We start from the raw sequence: 19,003 nt of genomic DNA, 5'->3' as shown, positions 1-19,003 counted from the left end.
ATAAGTTTTGGACTCAGAAAGACTTGTATTTTGGCAACGGCGCGATCACTGATGAGCGACTGACAATAGCCTTTCGAGAGATGTGGTTTGCAGGTGTCAGATTCAAGAGATTCTGTCGAAGCAAGAGACTCAATGCGAAGCAGATTTATATTTTGCAAAAACTGAAAAATGTTAGTTGTTTTTTGTTTGTTTCCATGTTATTGTTAATGATTTATGTACTGCATTTAGCTAACTAATGCTGCTTCAAGCCTCGGTACCACTACCAGTGATTCACATTGCTTGGTTTGCATAAAAAAAGACGATGTTCCGAAATAACTTTTGTTTGGAAAAAAAGAGGGCAAACAAACCCGCGTGACATTGTAATCTGCACACCAATCACTAGCGATCGGCATGTAGCTGAGACTGTGCCAAAAGGTGACGTTTTCATGTCAGTATGTCCCAAATGACATCACCAGTACATTTTTCATTCTATCTAATCTGTTTTCGTTCTATTTTTTCTAATAACATGCGTTAACAATTGATTGCCAACTGGAATGGAAGAGCACAAAAAGTGTAACTTGATATGTAGTTTCTCTAGAGGGAAAAACATCTTCCACTTTCATGTCAGTGTGTCCCATGCAACATACATTTGCCAAACAGCTATGTGCAAGTAGATTATTTGTTAGTGGTATAGAAAATACTGATCAACAATTAAAGTCAGTTTTCACATTCATTTTCTACCTATTTCTTATTTGTTTATTCTGTTGGCAATGGTGAAATGTCAGCAATCGTGTGTCATTCGGGACAGTAGACATGACACCTGACCTTTTGGCACAGTCTCAGCTACACGTTGTCACTGTCAGCGAGCAAGTGTAACTGTACATAAAAACCGGCACGGTTGGCCTCGTGGTAAGGCGTCCGCCCCGTGATCGGGAGGTCGTGGGGTCGAACCCCGGCCGGGTCATACCTAAGACTTTAAAATTGGCAATCTAGTTTGTTTGTTTGTTTATTTGGTGTTTAACGTCGTTTTCAACCACGAAGGTTATATCGCGACGGGGGAAGGGGGGAGATGGGATAGAGCCACTTGTCAATTGTTTCTTGTTCACAAAAGCACTAATCAAAAATTTTCTCCAGGGGCTTGCAACGTAGTACAATATATGACCTTACCGGAAGAATGCAAGTTTCCAGTACAAAGGACTTAACATTTCTTACATACTGCTTGACTAAAATCTTTACAAACATTGACTATATTCTAATTTCTATACAAGAAACACTTAACAAGGGTAAAAGGAGAAACAGAATCCGTTAGTCGCCTCTTACGACATGCTGGGGAGCATCGGGTAAATTCTTCCCCCTAACCCGCAGGGGGTGGCAATCTAGTGGCTGCTCCGCCTGGCGTCTGGCATTATGGGTTTAGTGCTAGGAGTAGGACTGGTTGGTCCGGTGTCAGAATAATGTGACTGGGTGAGACATGAAGCCTGTGCTGCGACTTCAGTTCTGTCTTGTCACTTGTGTGTGGCGCACGTTATATGTCAAAGCAGCACCGCCCTGACAGTATGGCCCTTCGTGGTCGGCTGGGCGTTAAGCAAACAAACAAACAAACAAACTGTACATAAGACAAGCAACTCAATAATGATTGGCTATTTGTCACGTGGTTTTGTTTGCCTTCTTTTTTTCCCAAGGAAAGGCAACCGTTTGCTGCCCATAAAAACTTGATAGAGTTATTTCCAGAATTCGTCTATTCAGTGATCTATGCCGAATCAGTGATTCGTGAACTTTGTTGTTGCAATCTCATTTCGATCACTGTAATCAGTGATTCGGAATAAAGAAGAATAGAGCAAAATAAAAGAAAGGATAGTTAAGAATGAAAAAAAGAAGTAAAAGTAAAACTTAAATCGAAAGATAAAATTAAAAAAATGTAAACGCGATGGTAGGGCTCGAACCTACGACCTCCCGAACCCTAGCACAATTCGTTAAACTGAGATATCGGTACGGCTACCTAGCTGCCAGGCAAGGGAAAACTAGGAATGTCTTTTTTGTGAAATACCGGTGACTGCCGGTTCTCGAGCATGGGGCCTCTGTAACCGACTCGCCGGTGCCCGAGCCACTCCGAACAAAATAACAATGTCAGTTGTCACTGGCGATCCCAGATCTAACTGGGGGGGAAAAACGCTAGCAAACGACACAAAATTCAAGCATCAACCGTTAAATCTCTTCGGCAGCAACCCCATAACGTCGTGCAACTGAACTTAGCTTGCAGCCCCATGTAAGGCTTGCATCGTGAGCAATGGCCTGCATGGTCGGGGCAGATTTCTCTCGAAGCGATAAGAGGTACATGTTTTTGCAAAAAATACTTATCAACATCAAGAACTTACTTGTTTTCCAGTTTCCTGAAACTCTATTGTTGGCCAGAGTTGTTGCTAATGCGATGAACAAGGCTTATAAATTGTTTTATGATCAAGAAAACAAGGAATCTTTAGATCTATCCCCCAATCTAACATGGCGGCAAACATCGCGTGTATCCCAGAATTCAATGCAGTCCACATGCGTTCGCTCCCTTCGACCAGCAAGCTTCGCTTGACAATGCTGAGGATTCTCAACTTTTTTTGTCTGCTCAATTTAACAAAACGTACGAATGCATTTGGAACATATCAGTTTGCATCTTCCCTAATTTTTGATGCTGATCATTGTGCCAGAACATGTTCATAGCTTTTGCCTGACTTGAGATCAAACTGGAATAACGACAGAGCTATCAAACTGAAGCAGACGACACACACGCACCTGCTAGCTTTGCAACTGTTGGTTGATTGTCTTCTTCATTTTCTCTTTGTTTCTATGAATTTCTGGGCATATTGATTCACCGACGAATGGCTGATGGGCGCGAAGATGTATGGTTTCTCGACTTTTTGTCCAAACAATTGTTTTTGTTACATTTCTCACGCGCTGCAATCATGTTTCTTTGAAAGCTTTGGCAATCGACCAACGTTACACAGGCACATGATACATTCTTGCTTTGTTTGGCGACTCGAGATCAAGCCCCCAGGCCGTCCTTTCGGATTCCCGAGTTGTAAATATTTGCAGGATGGGGTGAATATATATATAAAACATCAGAAATTGTGAAAGAAACAATTGAAAGTCAGCAGAGACTTTCTTCCGAGATTTGTTAAAATCTCTTAGCAGAGAAAGAGAGAGAAGTAAGTATCCCTTCACAGACAGCCTATTGGGAGCATCAGACCCTCCTCAAGGGGGACCGAGATTTACAGAGCAAAGTCCCTTTGTGGGGGACGTATCACAAATATATATATATAGCCTATACAAATTTGCCTTTCTTTCATGTACTTCATAAAAGGTTTCAAGGCCCTGGCTGGGCACAGGAAAAACCCAGCGCTGAAAGCAAAACCGAAAGAAGGGACGATTGGTTTGTGCTGGTGGAATATGTGCACCGTTCTGGCACTGTTCCAGGTAAACCCTACTTTCAGTTTACTTATATTTATTCACGGGTATACTGGATTTTCCAGAACTGATCACCTCATGGTTAGCCCAGGAGCTAAGGAGCAGTTTGCATTGCAGGCAGTGTCGGCAGTTGACATGTAATTGCTGGCTGTGGTAGAGTTATATGCCTACTTTCCAACTCATTTGTGAAGTGACACCAGTAGTTGTAAAGAATAGATTGATTTATACATATCTATAATTACTCTTAATGATTTATACTCTTATTTGTGGTAAGTTTAGTTCAATTTGTTCAGTACTATATAGTCCAGGTGAACTGTTCTAACGTGCATGTAATGCGCATTCATGGTATTGACTCTTATGTGTGCCTTGTAAAGTGAGAATGAAATGTTCATTTTAATCACTGTATTCTCTGTCAATGGTGCATGTTAATCCACTATTAAATCGGATCATTGCATGCTTACAGTTAAATATTTTGTGTTTTTGTTTGTACCTCTTTTCTTTTTATCAATGGATAATGAAATACCGGTGAATGTTTTATGGCAGTCCTCTTCCTTTTTGAGTTTGTTAAAGATTTGAGAAAATGTTGACACATTTTGTAAAATATTTTTGTATTTTTACCACATTTTTTTGTACTGTAAAAACAAAACAAAAGACCACCAAAGCTCTCTCTGCCAATGAAATATTTAGTGTAACTGCGGCTCTGCTAATGTTGCTTGAAGTCCTGTCATAAAGTACAGAGGCAGTTTTGGCCAACTTCATTGAAACATGTTAAATTGCCATTATTTTAACAATGTTACAGATGTCTTTAAATATGAAAGTGCCATGTCAGAATCTGGTTTGTGGTTAAATTTGTGAGTGAAAACATGGTTATAATTGACAGAGCAATGGCACAAGCAAACATCAACATCTCATGCAGTGAGAACAGAGAAGACAACGATGATGGTTTGCGCGCAGCTCTGCTCGCCTTACGTCCTACACTGGCAAAGCTTGGGCTGAAGCCATCTCGTCTGGAACCCTACATACCCAGAGTTGGCACCCTCGAAACCTGCCTACGAACAGCATGTGAGCATTGACTGATGATAAAAGAAGTTAACTGTGCAATCAGTAGTGTGTGTGTTTAATTGTACATGTATATGTCATGCCGAATTCACGTAATTGCCGACTTCACGGAATCGGCAACATTTTTGCCCATTTCGCGTATTCGGCAAAACGCTGCCCATTACGCAAAATCGGCAGCGTTTTGCCGAAAACGTGGAAAGGCTTCTAAAATTTGCCCATTTTGCGAAATCGGCAGCCACTTTTTGGTTTTAAAGTTCTGAAATTTCTGGGATATCATCACACTTAAACAACTAGATACTCGAATGGATAGATATTGCAATAATCGATAAGTTATTGCAGAAAGTGTAGTTTTCGTGCATTTCCGGAGTTATGCTTGACACAGACCAACATAAACCATAAAAAACATTCTAGGGAGGTAAAGCAATGTTAATGCAATGTTCTGGTGACTCAAAAAGTAACAAAAAGTCGCTTTTGCAAAATGGGCAAATTTTAGAAGATTTTCAGCAAAACGCTGCTGATTTCACGTAATGGGCAGCGTTTTGCCGATTACACGAAATGGGCAAAAATGTTGCCTATTCCGCGAATTCGGCAATTCCGTGAATTCGGCATGACATATATACATGTGTGGGTGTGTGTTGTTGCTTGATAGTATTACAGGTAGCAGCTAGATTAAATACCCCTTGTCTGTTTGTCTTTTTTACTTTATTTTTTCCCCTTCTTTTCTGTTGTTTGTGGATTTATTAAATTTAGTCAATTTTGACTAAATGTTTAAACATAATCGAGATGAGGGTAGTGCTGTGTGGGTGTGTATGTGGACAGTAATTCCAGGAAAACTACCTGACCGATCTTTATGAGATTTAACATCAAAGTTCTTCCTGATGATATCTCGGCATTTTTTTATATTTTTTTTCGATAAATGTTTTTTAAAAACGTCATATTTAGCTTTTTGCAAAAGTTGAGACCACCGTCACCACGCTGTGATGACATCATAATTTACTCAAAATTATTGACATTTTGGTCAAGCAATCTTCTTCAAAGCCCGGACTACGGGATTGCCTTTCAGCTTGGAAGCTTAAAAATTAATTCTTGAGTTTGGTCATTAAAAATCTCAAAACTGATTGAAATTAAAATGTATAAAAACAAAATATGGATATGATATGTTTGGATTAAAAACAAGCTCAGGTAGTTAAATTAATGAAAAGAATAAAAAAAAGCATGCTTTCCTGTTAAGTAGTAGCACTAGTGCGCTATACTGGCTTGCCATTTAACATGATCAGTGGGAACGGCTAAGCTATTGTCTTGGTGACAAAAAACGCACTGCGTTCAGTTAATTCTGTGAGTCCGACAAATTGACTAAACGTATTAATTTTCCTTTACGCAACTTGTTTGTTACTTTTGTCAATGATACATGTGTATTTGCAAATAGATTTGTAGAAAGCCTTGAAGTATTATATTTGTGCGTAAGTTTCAACTTTGTGACATCAATGTAAAAGGTCCAAATAAACCTAAATGTGTCTGCAATTAATCCTTTCTAAAGGAATAATTTGTGTGTGATAATTTTACACTAAATACGCCATAGCTTGGACCAAGCAGGTCAGCTGAATAAAACATATTGACACCTGTTATTTTTGTTTTTATGTTTTGTAGCATGTGCTGCTGAAGACCAGTTGTGATATTAAACGATAATTACCGTGTGTTTTCATGATCAGATGGTCACCTGACAAAGGTCATACAGGAAGTTGTGAAGCAGTATGAGTCAAAAAAGGAACTGGAGCTTGCTGTCTTGATGTTTGTGGATGAAGTGTTAAGCTACAAAGCCCCTGGAGTTATGTCATGTTTGATGCGTGTGCTCGTCCTGGCTAACGACCATTCTAGTCGGCCGAATGAAGGTACTTTGTTCATACACGTTTAAGACACCATGAGTTCTGTTCAGCCAATTTTTGATTACAGTGGAACCTCCCTTTTAAGACCCTCCAATTTCAATCAATCAATATGAGGCTTATATCGCGCGTATTCCGTGGGTACAGTTGTAAGCGCAGGGATTTATTTTTTTATTTTTATTTTATACAATTTATATCGCGCACATATTCAAGGCGCAGGGATTTATTTATGCCGTGTGAGATGGAATTTTTTTACACAATACATCACGCACTCACATCGGCCAGCAGATCGCAGCCATTTCGGCGCATATCCTACTTTTTACGGCCTATAAAATTATTCCAAGTCACACGGGTATTTTGGTGGCCATTTTTATCTATGCCTATACAATTTCATGGGTGAAACTAGCCCGTCAATTGACTGAAATCCGTCAATCTGAAAATAAGTCTGACGGAAATTCCGTCAATCCGCAATTTTGAAAAAATATAAAAACAATTGAGTAAAAAAAAAACCGAAACTACTTGCGGAACGCGTTTTCGAACTGCTATAGTGAACCGGTTGCAGTTTGCCCGGAAACGGAAGCGCTTTTGCCCGTGCTCGTGGTAAACCCCGTAGGTGAGGTTTCTTTGCTTTCGGATTCGCTCTGCATCACGATAAAAAAAAAAAGTTCTCTCGCGTTTTGGCAGGCATTACGAAGTGGTGACACGATTTCTGCGACAAAGATGCCGATTTTGACGGAAAACGCACGGACAGATCTTATTGATGCTGGTCTAGCCAACAAATGGCGATGGGACTGGTTGGAGTTCATGAAACTAAAACTGTGTGTGATAAGTTTGGTGCTTGAAACTCAAGTGCTTTTCCTCGAGAACTTTGCACTACGTGTATAAGACATGCTACTGCTTAGTTGCTACTTTGTGCAGTGCTACATTATGCTATTTGCATGTGTGACATTCTGTTTCATCATTTATTTCAATGCCTGTCTGGCAATGTTTGCTTCTTATAATTAAATATTTCGAACTTTTATTTCAGTTGTTCACTTTCTATTTCATGTAGTATGGCTGTTGTCAATGTTAATTGTTATCAATTGTGTCGTTGTGTTGGAAGATGCAAGTGTGAAAGGATACACACAAAAATGATTACTTCTGTGAATTGTTTTGATTTTGTTTACCCTTTTTACCATATCATTAGAATCTGAAGGTATTTTTTTGCCAGGAAAGGCCACAAAATCACAATGAATAATGCAAAAATTCGTTTTCGGCCGGGGGGTGTTGCCCCCCCTGGAACCCCTAACGGGGCCCTGCCCCGTACCCCGCCAGGGCCTGGGCGGCCCCTGGACCCCTGCCTCAAAAAATTTCAGTCAATTTGATTTTCCTAGGTTTCACCCATGCAATTTTGCCAGGAAAGACCCTTTTGTCAATCGTGGGATCTTTAACGTGCACACCCCAATGTAGTGTACACGAAGGGACCTCGGTTTTTCGTCTCATCCGAAAGACTAAATTTAAGACTCCCTCCCTTTAAGACATTGTTTCCTCAGACTCTCTGTTCAGACCCCTGTGAATTTACTCCCATTTTAAGACTCCCTCCTTTTTTAAGACCTGATTTTCTCAGACTTTCTGTTCAGACCCCTGTGAATTTACTCCCATTTTAAGACTCCCTCCTTTTTTAAGACCTGATTTTCTCAGATTGTTGGAGGTCTTAAAATTAGGGGGGTTCCACAGAACACATGTATTGACCATGGTTGGAAAGGTTGGATTTTTTTTTAAAACTGATTTAGATTTTTTTAAACTGTCAACTTTTTCTTATTGACATGTTTAGTTGGAGTATGCTTTTTTTGTCATTACAATTTATTTCTGGGAAGAGCAGAATTACTTTCTGTTTTGTCACTAATTTTAAACTTTGATGAGTATATATATATAATCTTACCGTGAGTCATTTGATTTTATCATTTGCAAGAGACTAGCTGCTTTCAGACTGAGAGGGTGTGAAAGAAAATAGATCATGTAAGCAGGGACATTCACTAAAGGTGAATGAAATGCCAGGAAACCTGCAATCATACATCTAGGTGTTGGTTTGACTTTGGCCTTATACACACGGAAAGCTTTTCATACTCTTGGTCACCACCACGTCAGTTTTTGTACTCTCTTCAATTATCAACAAACATATGTGGGTATTAAGATATTGGCCAAGCCGTTCCAACATTTAATGCTAGATTCAATAGTCAGTGTAGCCATTCTGCATTTTACAGTGGATAATCAATCATTTCTTACAGAAGCCTGGTGTGTGCACGACGTTCTACGTCTGTGCAGTTTCTACATGCCCCTACAAGAGGTCCTCGAACACAACATTTCAGATAAGCAGGGCATGGAAAGAGTACTTGACCAGCTGTTACAAAAGTCCATTCTCGAGCCAGATGAGATGACGGAGGTGCTGGACACTCTCAACCAAGACCAAGACTGCATCCAGCCTGCTGTCACTCACATGCTGTCCTATGTTTACTCGAGAGCCAGGTTCCAGTTTGTCTCCAGGCTGAATCTTCAAAGCAGTAATGAGGAGCCTACGCCACCCCCGACTTGGCTGAAGGATCTGCTTCAGTGTGTTGAATGCTGCGACCATCAGGGCTGCAAAAAAATCAAGCAAAATGTTCCTCCTGGACTGCTTTCTGGTAACAGCTGGATAGCTGCATGTGGTGAGAATGCGCACAATCCTTCATTTTGTGTTTAATGTTTAATCCACAACAGAAATTGATGGGTGACCTCAGGGATGTTGCCACAAATTCATACCTACATGATAAATGTCCTGAGTTCATTTGACTGCTTTCAGACATTTTAATAGGACATTATAATTGTGTGCAAAACTATTAGTTATCGTTAGATTTGACTGCGATATCCAGATTTATCAGTGCCAATGTCGAGAAAGCTGAAATCATATCAGATCGAGGCGTGAGCCGAGATCTGATATGATTCAGCCTTTCGAGACATTGGCACTGATAAATCTGGATATCGCAGTCAAATCTAACGATAACGATTTTATCGCATTCCATTTCGGAAGAAGAACCCATTAACCCCAGTCTAAGAAATCGGTCAAGAGCAAGGGAGGCTACTGCCATGTTGGATTGTCTTTGCTGCTATAACTTTCATTTTAAAATACTCTTTCGTTTTCTAAGACGTAAATAAGGCATCTAAAGACAACAAAGAAAAGAAAAATATTGTGTAAAGAGATCACACTAAAAAGGTTCAGTGGAGGAACACGGAACAGCCTTCGCGGTTGCTTGCAGACTTTTAGACTTCAAAGGCTTTAATTTGGCAATTGTAAACGATGGCAGGAACTGAAGTGCCCCGGACTGTATCAGTGAAGTCCTCTGGCTCATTTTCTGTGTTGAAGACAGCTTCCAGTTCTTCTATCGACGGACTGCAGTGTTGATAATGTTGTCGAATCGCCAACTGCAGACGACACAATATTCCAAGGCAACTTTCAAGATGGCGTCTTCCGATAGCCTTCGTGACTGTTTTGAAGCTATTGAGGTTTTTGTGTGGATTTTGCATGGCTATGACAAAGAGGGATGGGACAGTGATTCATGCTGGAGCAAAACGCCTAAATCAGCTGCTCATTTACGTGAGTGATGAGCGCTGATACCCTGCAAAAGAACTCGCTTCTCGCTCCAAAGTTCAGTTTGTTTACGGCTATTCCAGTCGCCTCCCTCGGTAAGATCAAAACATACCATTCTACTACTTCTCTGTTAAAGGTGGGTGGAAAAAGTGTGTGTTTATTCATTACACAGCTTAATCTTGCTGATGCAATTACTTTTCTTTTATAAATTTGCGCTTTAAAATAATGAGAGACTTGTGTTTCCTTCAAGTGAGATTTTTTTCTTCAAATTTACAATTGGAAAACTACTTCCTGCCCGATATCAAATTCACTAGGAACTTCCTGCGCGATATCAATTGATATACAGTTCCTAGTTGACCAATGACAACAGGTGTTTTTGTCATGTGATCAGTAAAAATACGATAAACAAAATTATCATGTGCACACACACAAATGTCATATCAGTATATGCACCAACATTGTGTGCGTATATTGTTTTATTACTTTTGTTTCAAACAGGACACACACAAAAGAAACAAACAAACTAAAAAGCAATCAGAAACTTCAGCACTCTTACTTTGATTGGCACACAAACTACATGATTTCCTGACAGAGCTTTTTCTTGACAGATTCGACAAAACAGTTTGCCTATAGATGCAGTCTCTGCTGTCAAATTCTAACCAACTAGTAGCTAGTACTAAACAGGGTCAGGCGTGAATAGTTAACCTTATTAAAAGACCGTTTGTGTGAATTTCCTGCTGTACCAACACCATCTTTAAGTGACAAAACTTTACTTTCCGTGATTGTGGAGGTTTCGGCAGCGACACTGTCATGGGCACTATCATTTTCCAGAATGATTCTATTGCTAGCCGTGTTTTCCCATGTTCTTGGCCCTAATGTAGCACATGATGCCGTAGAAATGTCAAACGTGTTCAGCTTTTGCTGTTCTTTGGCAGGCTTTAGTTTTTTCGGTGACATAATTCAGTGCAGTGCGCTTCATCTCTTACCGAAAGCAAATTATTATATGAAGTCTTATATCACGCGCGTATCTCCAGACTCTGACTCAAGGCGCAGGGATCTATTAATGCCGTGTGAGATGGAATTTTTTACACAATACATCACGCATTCACATCGACCAGCAGATCGCAGCCATTTCGGCGCATATCCTACTTTTCACTGCCTATTATTCCAAGTCACACGGGTATTTTGGTGGAATTTTTTTTTAATCTATGCCTATACAATTTTGCCAGGAAAGACCCTTTTGTCAATCGTGGGATCTTTAACGTGCACACCCCAATGTAGTGTACACGAAGGGACCTCGGTTTTTCGTCTCATCCGAAAGACTAGCACTTGAACCCACCACCTAGGTTAGGAAAGGGGGGAGAAAATTGCTAAAGCCCTGACCCAGGGTCGAACTCGCAACCTCTCGCTTCCGAGCGCAAGTGCGTTACCACTCGGCCACCCAGTCCATAATTAAAGCAGACGTGAGCCTTGGTCAGTTGGAGTTGTCTCCCGTACTCCTAACTTTAGTCAACTTATGTACAGACCTGCTAGTGACTTAACCCCCTTCGTGTGTACACGCAAGCACAAGATCATATGCGCACGGAAAAGATCCTGTAATCCATGTCAGAGTTCGGTGGGTTATGGAAACACGAAAATACCCAGCATGCCTACTCAACGAAAGTGGAGTGAAGCTCAGACTATGCTCTCAGAGTATAGTTTGGGGAACCCAAATGAATGGGCAAACGAGCTCACACGTAACCAGAAAATTCTGGAACGCTGAAGAAGAAGAAGAATAAGGTACACTGATATTGTTAGTTCTAATGTTTACTTTGTCGTTATTTTTTAGCATGATAAACAAAAAGGGTCCCTGCCTGAAAGTCATAACATTTAGAGGGTCACCTAGAATCAGTCCTGATTGGTCAAAAAGCCATATGATGCTCTTGAATGGTAATAAATGCGTTTGTTGATCATTACAGAAGAGCTGGTGTCTGGTAGACAGTATCGCACAAGAGAAAATGGAGGTGAGTGACATGTTCTCTTTACTCTGGAGCAAATAGAGCTGTATGTAAGTTACCTAAGCTACTCCAGATTCCTGTGTAGAAAATCAGTTGCAAGGCACAATTAAGGAATATGATTAGCAACATCCTACATTAGAACACATATATAATGATGGGTTTGAGTATAATTAATGCATTATGTACAGCACTTAAAACCAAAACTGATTAACACACACCATACCGATAATTTCTGTTGCAGTATTTGATTTTTAATATCACATGTACCCAAAGTGTATTAAAAAATGTTTGGTGAATTTCATTGTACAAATTTGGAGCGCCTGTATTTTTTGTCAAAGAAAACATAATGTTGAATTAGAATCAGGACACTGGTTGTTGGCTGTAAAATGTACTAAAGAAGAAAGATTGTGTTTGTTACACTGGACAATTTTACACAGAATTTACCCAACCTATATTTTGTTAAATTAGATGGGATTATGTAAAATTAATAAGTGTGAGGTTTGTAATGAACTGGACACAGTCTTGAGCACTTCTTTTTTCATTGCCAAGAGGTGAGGACACATAATAATGGCACTTGATTAACTTGTTACTTGTAACCATATACTACCACAAATGTACAAAACAGCCTAGACTTCTGCTGGCTGTATAGTGTATTCAACTATTGTAACAGCCCACCTGGGTATTTTTCACTCCTTGTCCTGTATTCAATATTTTTTTAGCAGATGACACTCTGAGTGAATCAGGAGAATCTGATATCAGCAACTTCACCATGAGGCAAGGAGGTAACTACAGCAACCATCACCAGAAAAACTATTTCACAGACCAGAAATGTCTCAGTCCTAACATACGTGAACAGACCTTGGAAGAAACCAGGCGCAATCGCACAGCTCAGTTTGTTAACAGCACTTCTCCAGCCTCTGTTGAGATCATTCAGCATGACTTGCAGAGAGCAGTTTATCCCACACAGCATTATCAGCCGCGACAGGGAGGTAGGTGATTTTAAAATTTATTAATACACAAGTGTGTATATATGTGCGCACGTGAGTGTATGCAAATGTGTATGCATGTATGTTATGTAAGTATGCGTGATATCTTTTTGTGTAAAACATGCAGCTGATACTGCATGCAATGTATGTCTGTTGTGTGTGTGTAATGCGTTTTTCTTGGACCCCTGAGCAAAATTATCCTCAAAAGTTCAGTAAGGTTACATGTGTATATGAGCGTATGAACATCTGTGTGTATTTTGCAGCTTGCTCATAAACTTGTAGCTGACCCTGCTACATCTGTAGATGTTGTTTGCACATTCATTTTTGTGTTCTACAGCAGCTGGAGCACTGCGTCAAAATTCTGCAGCACTTGAGAGCGTATCAGTGGCCGAGGCCAGCTCTGTGTCGACAGAGAACAACCTCCATGTGCAGTTACCTGCCATTGGTGAGACTGTGCCTGTGCGAATAGATCCGGAGATCATAGATCTGTCCCGAACTCTCTGCTACACCGGCCTCTCTGATGGCCCAGAAACAGGCCAGAAGGAGATCAGCCTCAAGCCTTACCAGGAAGAGCTGCTTCCGGAGGCGAGAAATGGCAAGAGTGTGGCTATCTTTCTGCCCACTGGTACAGGGAAGACATTCATCGTCCTCAAGTATGTGCAGGTAAGGATTAGAGTTGCATGAGTGCCAATTGAGTAAAATAACCTAGTTTCTATACCGAGCAACAAAAGAAACACGAAAAAATTCTGCAATGTTTGATTGACAAAATCTCCAACAATTATAGAGTTAGAATTATCAAACCACAAAAGTTTGATGTAGGCATGTTTGACCTTGCTTTTGTGTGATTATTTTGATGCTGCGACTGTTTCAACACACGGGACAAGCAGGTTTAACGTTAAACACATAATGCTCGCTCGCAGCACATGCAAGTGGAGCAGGAGAAATCTGATGTGTGAGATGTGTTCACTAATGCATTAGCAACCAAAAGAGCCCATGGCACGCTTGCTGCCTGGCAGTCTCACTTTTGAAACAGCCAGGATGCCAAGACTGACACCACCAAAATGCCAGGTCGATTTAAAGCTGGGGATGATCCAGAAGCACTGGCAGGCATGTGCTTTAAACGTGCTCATGTCAACAGTCTATCACCTTCAGCAATGTTCTGTTCACATTAGAAGCACTGCAGTTATGCAACGCGGTAGATTTATTCGCATTACCTCAATAAGAAAAGATCGCAATTTCCTGCCACAACATCTTCGAGATCGATTCAATACAGCCACTGACACTACCAGGAACATCATTGGAAGCCACCAGGGGCGGGGATTTAGCTCAGTCGGTAGCGCGCTGGATTTGTATCCAGTTGGCCGCTGTCAGCGTGAGTTCGTCCCCACGTTCGGCGAGAGATTTATTTCTCAGTCAACTTTATGTGCAGACTCTCCTCGGTGTCCGAACACCCCCGTGTGTACACGCAAGCACAAGACCAAGTGCGCACGAAAAAGATCCTGTAATCCATGTCAGAGTTCGGTGGGTTATAGAAACACGAAACATACCCAGCATGCTTCCTCCGAAAACGGCGTATGGCTGCCTAAATGGCGAGGTAAAAAAAACGGTTATACACGTAAAATTCCACTCGTGCAAAAAAACACACGAGTGTACGAGGGAGTTTCAGCCCACGAACGCAGAAGAAAAAGAAGATTGGAAGCCACCAGTGTCCAATCTGTGGCCAGAGAGCGCGATGAAGACTGACTGAGCGATACCTCCAAAACTTCCTTAAGGTTAAACCTGCTTGTCCCGTGGGTTGAAACAGTCACATCATCAAAATAATCACACAACAGTTAGGTCAAACATGCCTTCATCAAACTTTTGTGGTTTGATAATTCTAACTCTATAAATTGTTCGAGATTTTGTCAATCAAACATTGCAGAATTTTTTCGCGTTTCTTTTGTTGCTCTGTATACATCATTTTTGATCATATATATATATATTTTTTTTTTTACTACTGATGTACACGCAGAAGCACCCTTAGATCATTTTCTCTATACATGAACAGACCACTTACCAGCCAAAACAGTATGCAAACATCTCCTATCAGGTCTCTTAACTTAACCAGCAAACAGACATGGATGTGATTGTGCCACATCTGCCACAATGTTGCACACCACACATACAATTAGCAACTCGTGTACCATAGTCAACCAAGCCAATGGTTGGCAAAGGTGTACAGGTACATGTTACACAGCTTTTGATTGCTTGCAGCTATATATGTAATGTGATGACGAAAAAAAAACCAATGTGTGAAGGTGTGTGTGGAATATTTGTAATGTGATTACTCTGCTGTGAAACCCAACTCCTGTGATATGAGAGGGTAAATTTACATAGTGCTGTTATTGTTATTGTTATTATTGTTGTTATGACTGATTAGCTTACTTTTGTTTAGGAGTACCTGAGACGCCCTGGACCGCTCAAGCCTGTTGTGTTTCTGGCACCCAAAGTCAAACTGGTAGAGCAGCAGTACAAGCGGTTCAAATATTTCTTCCCTGACGTCACTTATCTTCGCACTGGCCGATCTCGAAGCAACAATGCCCCCTTTTCAGAGCTTCTGACCTTGTAAGTTAGGTCTTGATCTGCTTCAGACATTGAAAGCTTGTTTTGATGAGAGAAAAATAGGATTTACATCCATACATTGCAGTTGCCTTTATGGGCCAATGCTTTTACCATAACTATTATACTGATGAACATGTATCACTCAGCACTTTGCTATGTCCAGTGGTATGATACTGGCTAGTTCTTGGTTTCAAATAAGATGTTGGGCAAAAGCAAGTAGTTATTGTGCTTTACGTGAAGGTGACCAATCATCTGTGAACAACAGAATCCTATTCTTCTGTGTTTACATTTAGTCAAGTTTTGACTAAATGTATTAACATAGAGGGGGAATCGAGACGAGGAACGTGGTGTATATGTGTCTGTGTGTGTGTGTGTGTAGAGCGATTCAATGTAGATCTTAATGAAACTTTACATGAGAGTTCCTGGGAATGATATCCCCAGACGTTTTTTTCATTTTTACGATAAATGTCTTTGATGACATCATATCCTTTTTTTGTGTGTAAAAGTTGAGGCGGCACTGTCATACCCTCATTTTTTAATAAAATTGATTGAAATTTTGGCCAAGCAATCTTTGACAAAAGCCGGACGTTGGTATTGCATTTCAGCTTGGAGGCTTAGAAATTAATTGAGTTTGGTCATGAAAAATCTGAAAATTGTAATTAACATTATTTTGTTATAAAACGATCCAAAAACAATTTCATCTTCTCCTTCTTCATTTTTTTGTGATTCCAAAAAACATATAAATATGTTATATTCGGATTAAAAAAAAACACTGATAATTAAAGATGAAAATTAGGATTAAAATTAAATTTCCGAAATCGAATTAAAAACAATTTCATCTTATTCCTTGTTGGTTCCTGATTCCAAAAGCATATAGATATGATATGGTTGAATTAAAAACAAGCTCAGTTAGTTAAAAAGAATAGAGATACAAAAAAGCTTGCTATCCTGCTCAGCGCAACTGCTACCGGGCTATTCTGGCTTGTCAATTTCACTGCCTTTGCCACGAGTGGTGGACTGACGATGCTACGAGTATACGGTCTTGCTGAAAAATGGCATTGCGTTCAGTTTCATTCTGTGAGTTCGACAGCTACTTGACTAAATGTTGTATTTTCGCCTTACGCGACTTGTTTCCACATGCATTCTACACTGCCCACCCCATCCCACCCTGAATAACTGTACATATTTTAATGGTTGATGGTGTGTGTGTGTTGGTGACTTTAAGTCTGCGTGTGTGTGAATGAGTGTATGTGCGCCTTGAGTCGCCTGTTGGTGAGATATGTGCGCGTTATAAATATTCGTATTATTATTATTATTTTCGCCTTACGCGACTTGTTTTCTTCTCACATAGCATTTTGAAACATCCTTTACCAGAAGGCTCCATTTTAGAATCCTCTGAAAGTCAACCACATAACTGCGGTCCCTGTTGTGTGTTTTTGATTAATCTTGTTTTAACTTTGTTGCTGGTAGGTACAAGATGGTAACCCTGATGTGTCTAGGGCAGGTTAACCTTGTAACTGTTGTCCCTGTGGCATGTTTGTGATGAATCTTATTGGAGCTGTGTCTTTGCTGGCAGGTACAAGGTGTTTGTGATGACGCCAATGTGCCTGGTGGAGACAGTGCGGAGAGAGGGTGTGCAGTTGAACGACTTCTTTCTCATGGTGCTGGACGAGTGTCATCACACGCACGGCAGAAAAGAGTTCAAGAACTTGATGGACCTCTACATGGATGCCAAGTTTGCGAACAACCTCTCATCTGGCATGCCTCAGGTATGCTGAAGATCCAGTGAAATGATTGTCTGTGGGAAGCCATTTCTCTGAAAGTTCTTGTTAGCCACCTTTTTATATATATAGATATACATTTCATCTGCTGTGTATAAATTGTAAGTTTCCTCGATTGACAGCAGGGCAGCAACGTTTGGAAAAACTGATTATGCTTTCATTTCTTACTTCAATGATGAGTCTGTTTTTATTTTGGAAAACAGTTGAACCCCCTTGTTGTGACCTGAGCTGATGACTTTTCTCTAGATGTTGCTTCTTGTGATATCGCAGGAAGCAAAATGACCTTTCACAGGGGCAATATCCAGAGAGATAAGTCATCAGTTTTTATCATTATTTAAGTTCTAGGAAATGTTTTGTCTATAACCAAACATTCCATAAACTTGACTTCTTGTTTTTTTAAATTTTAATAAGGACAGAAACACACATGAAAGTTTGTACATGTACATATAACTGTTTATCAAAGGTGATTGGACTGACGGCAAGCCCAGGTGTAGGGAAAGGTAAAACTATGGACGAGGCAGTCCAGCATATCAAAGAGCTCTGCTTCAGCATGAATGTGGAGAAAATATGCACTGTGAAGAAACAAAAAGCGGCACTTCAGCTCAGCATCAATGAACCCAAGCATGGTAGGTTACAGTAAAGTATGTACATTTAACATGCATTCCTTCCCATTTAAATGATTGCCCTCACTGTCTCGGATCTATCTCTGCTTTCACATGGGATAAAACCATCCCTCCACGTGGAAACATACCAAACATCAACTACCGTATTTGACGGACTACAAGCCGCGACTTTAAAAATTTAAAAAAATCGCATTGCGGCTTATAAAAAGATGCGGCTAAAACGTTACCTAAACTTGAATAGCATTCACCTAATGGAAGTCGCCGCGGATTTTCATTTCGCTCGATTAGCGATTACCGGTACTTTATTAGCTTTCTACTCAAGACTCGGCGCTTTTCTTCGCGAATCTTCGTTTGTCAACAAGTCGTCATGACAAGATAGCGTACAGAGAAACACCGGATGTATCAGGATCTCGCGCGCGCGAGATTTCGTTTTTTTGTGTCTCGCGATAGTTGGAGGAGCGAGAGCCGCCATGTTGTGTTTTCGTCTGCTCGAAATGTGCGCAAAAGTCGTAAATCATCCCAAAAAAGCTTATTCCGGGCGGGACTACATGTGTGTGTTGGTTACAAATTGTGTGTGTGTGATATTTTTCTTCAAACTTTTTCACTTTTCTTCTTTGTTTCACTTGTTTATTCTCGGAGCCGATTTCGCCAAATACCGTACTTTCGTTTGCCTGGTTGTTTTGATTGATTGACACGATCTGATTATATTTTTTTCGACGGCGGCTAATATAGTGACGCGGCCTATACGTGGCTCGTCCCAATTTTTTTTTTAAAAGTCGGGGGTGCGGCTTATAAAACGGTGCGTCTTGTAATCCGTCAAATACGGTACCTGGTTCTTAGTTGTGTAGGATGGGAACTTTTTATTTATGAATTGATTTTGTGACTGACCAGTTTAAGGTATTGAATTCCCACTTTGCACAAGAAGCAGCCATGACTTTCAAGTGAAAGAATGTTCTTATACCATCTGAGAACCCTAACAGATCTGTGATGGTTATAACAGAAGAAGGATGGTACCTTTAAATTTGAAATTTTGCTTCACC

The 19,003-nt window shown here is 40.4% G+C and overlaps 3 protein-coding genes across 8 annotated transcripts in view; 1 reads left to right on the top strand and 2 right to left on the bottom strand.

The window, feature by feature from the left end:
- LOC138981632 (uncharacterized) overlaps positions 1-2,677 on the bottom strand; it is a 50,489-nt gene extending 47,812 nt beyond the window's left edge. For 2 of the 4 annotated variants that reach the window (XM_070354622.1, XM_070354621.1), the window contains exon 1: positions 2,355-2,661. The gene's annotated coding sequence lies outside the window, so the exon portion shown is untranslated. Of the gene's footprint in view, positions 1-2,354 lie in introns of all 4 variants that reach the window. The other 2 variants (XM_070354620.1, XM_070354623.1) reach the window with 2 other exon arrangements.
- Positions 2,678-3,327: 650 nt separating this feature from the next.
- LOC138981620 (ATP-dependent RNA helicase DHX58-like) overlaps positions 3,328-19,003 on the top strand; it is a 33,579-nt gene continuing 17,903 nt past the window's right edge. Inside the window, exons 1-10 of one of the 3 annotated variants that reach the window (XM_070354598.1) lie at positions 3,328-3,441; positions 4,313-4,494; positions 6,201-6,380; positions 8,639-9,055; positions 11,934-11,978; positions 12,692-12,961; positions 13,296-13,621; positions 15,393-15,562; positions 17,136-17,328; positions 17,804-17,966. In XM_070354598.1, the coding sequence (XP_070210699.1) occupies positions 4,317-4,494; positions 6,201-6,380; positions 8,639-9,055; positions 11,934-11,978; positions 12,692-12,961; positions 13,296-13,621; positions 15,393-15,562; positions 17,136-17,328; positions 17,804-17,966 (1,942 nt within the window). In that variant the 5' untranslated portion in view covers positions 3,328-3,441; positions 4,313-4,316. Of the gene's footprint in view, positions 3,442-3,525; positions 3,702-4,312; positions 4,495-6,200; positions 6,381-8,638; positions 9,056-11,933; positions 11,979-12,691; positions 12,962-13,295; positions 13,622-15,392; positions 15,563-17,135; positions 17,329-17,803; positions 17,967-19,003 lie in introns of those variants that run through there. The other 2 variants (XM_070354599.1, XM_070354597.1) reach the window with 2 other exon arrangements.
- LOC138981621 (ADP-ribosylhydrolase ARH3-like) overlaps positions 18,108-19,003 on the bottom strand; it is a 197,769-nt gene continuing 196,873 nt past the window's right edge. Inside the window, exon 8 of the transcript XR_011460675.1 lies at positions 18,108-18,792. The gene's annotated coding sequence lies outside the window, so the exon portion shown is untranslated. The remainder of the gene's footprint in view (positions 18,793-19,003) is intronic.

The sequence above is a fragment of the Littorina saxatilis genome, linkage group LG12 (genome assembly GCF_037325665.1).
Source record: "Littorina saxatilis isolate snail1 linkage group LG12, US_GU_Lsax_2.0, whole genome shotgun sequence".
In the NCBI taxonomy this organism is placed as follows: domain Eukaryota; kingdom Metazoa; phylum Mollusca; class Gastropoda; order Littorinimorpha; family Littorinidae; genus Littorina; species Littorina saxatilis.
This window is presented reverse-complemented; position numbering and strand designations above follow the sequence as displayed.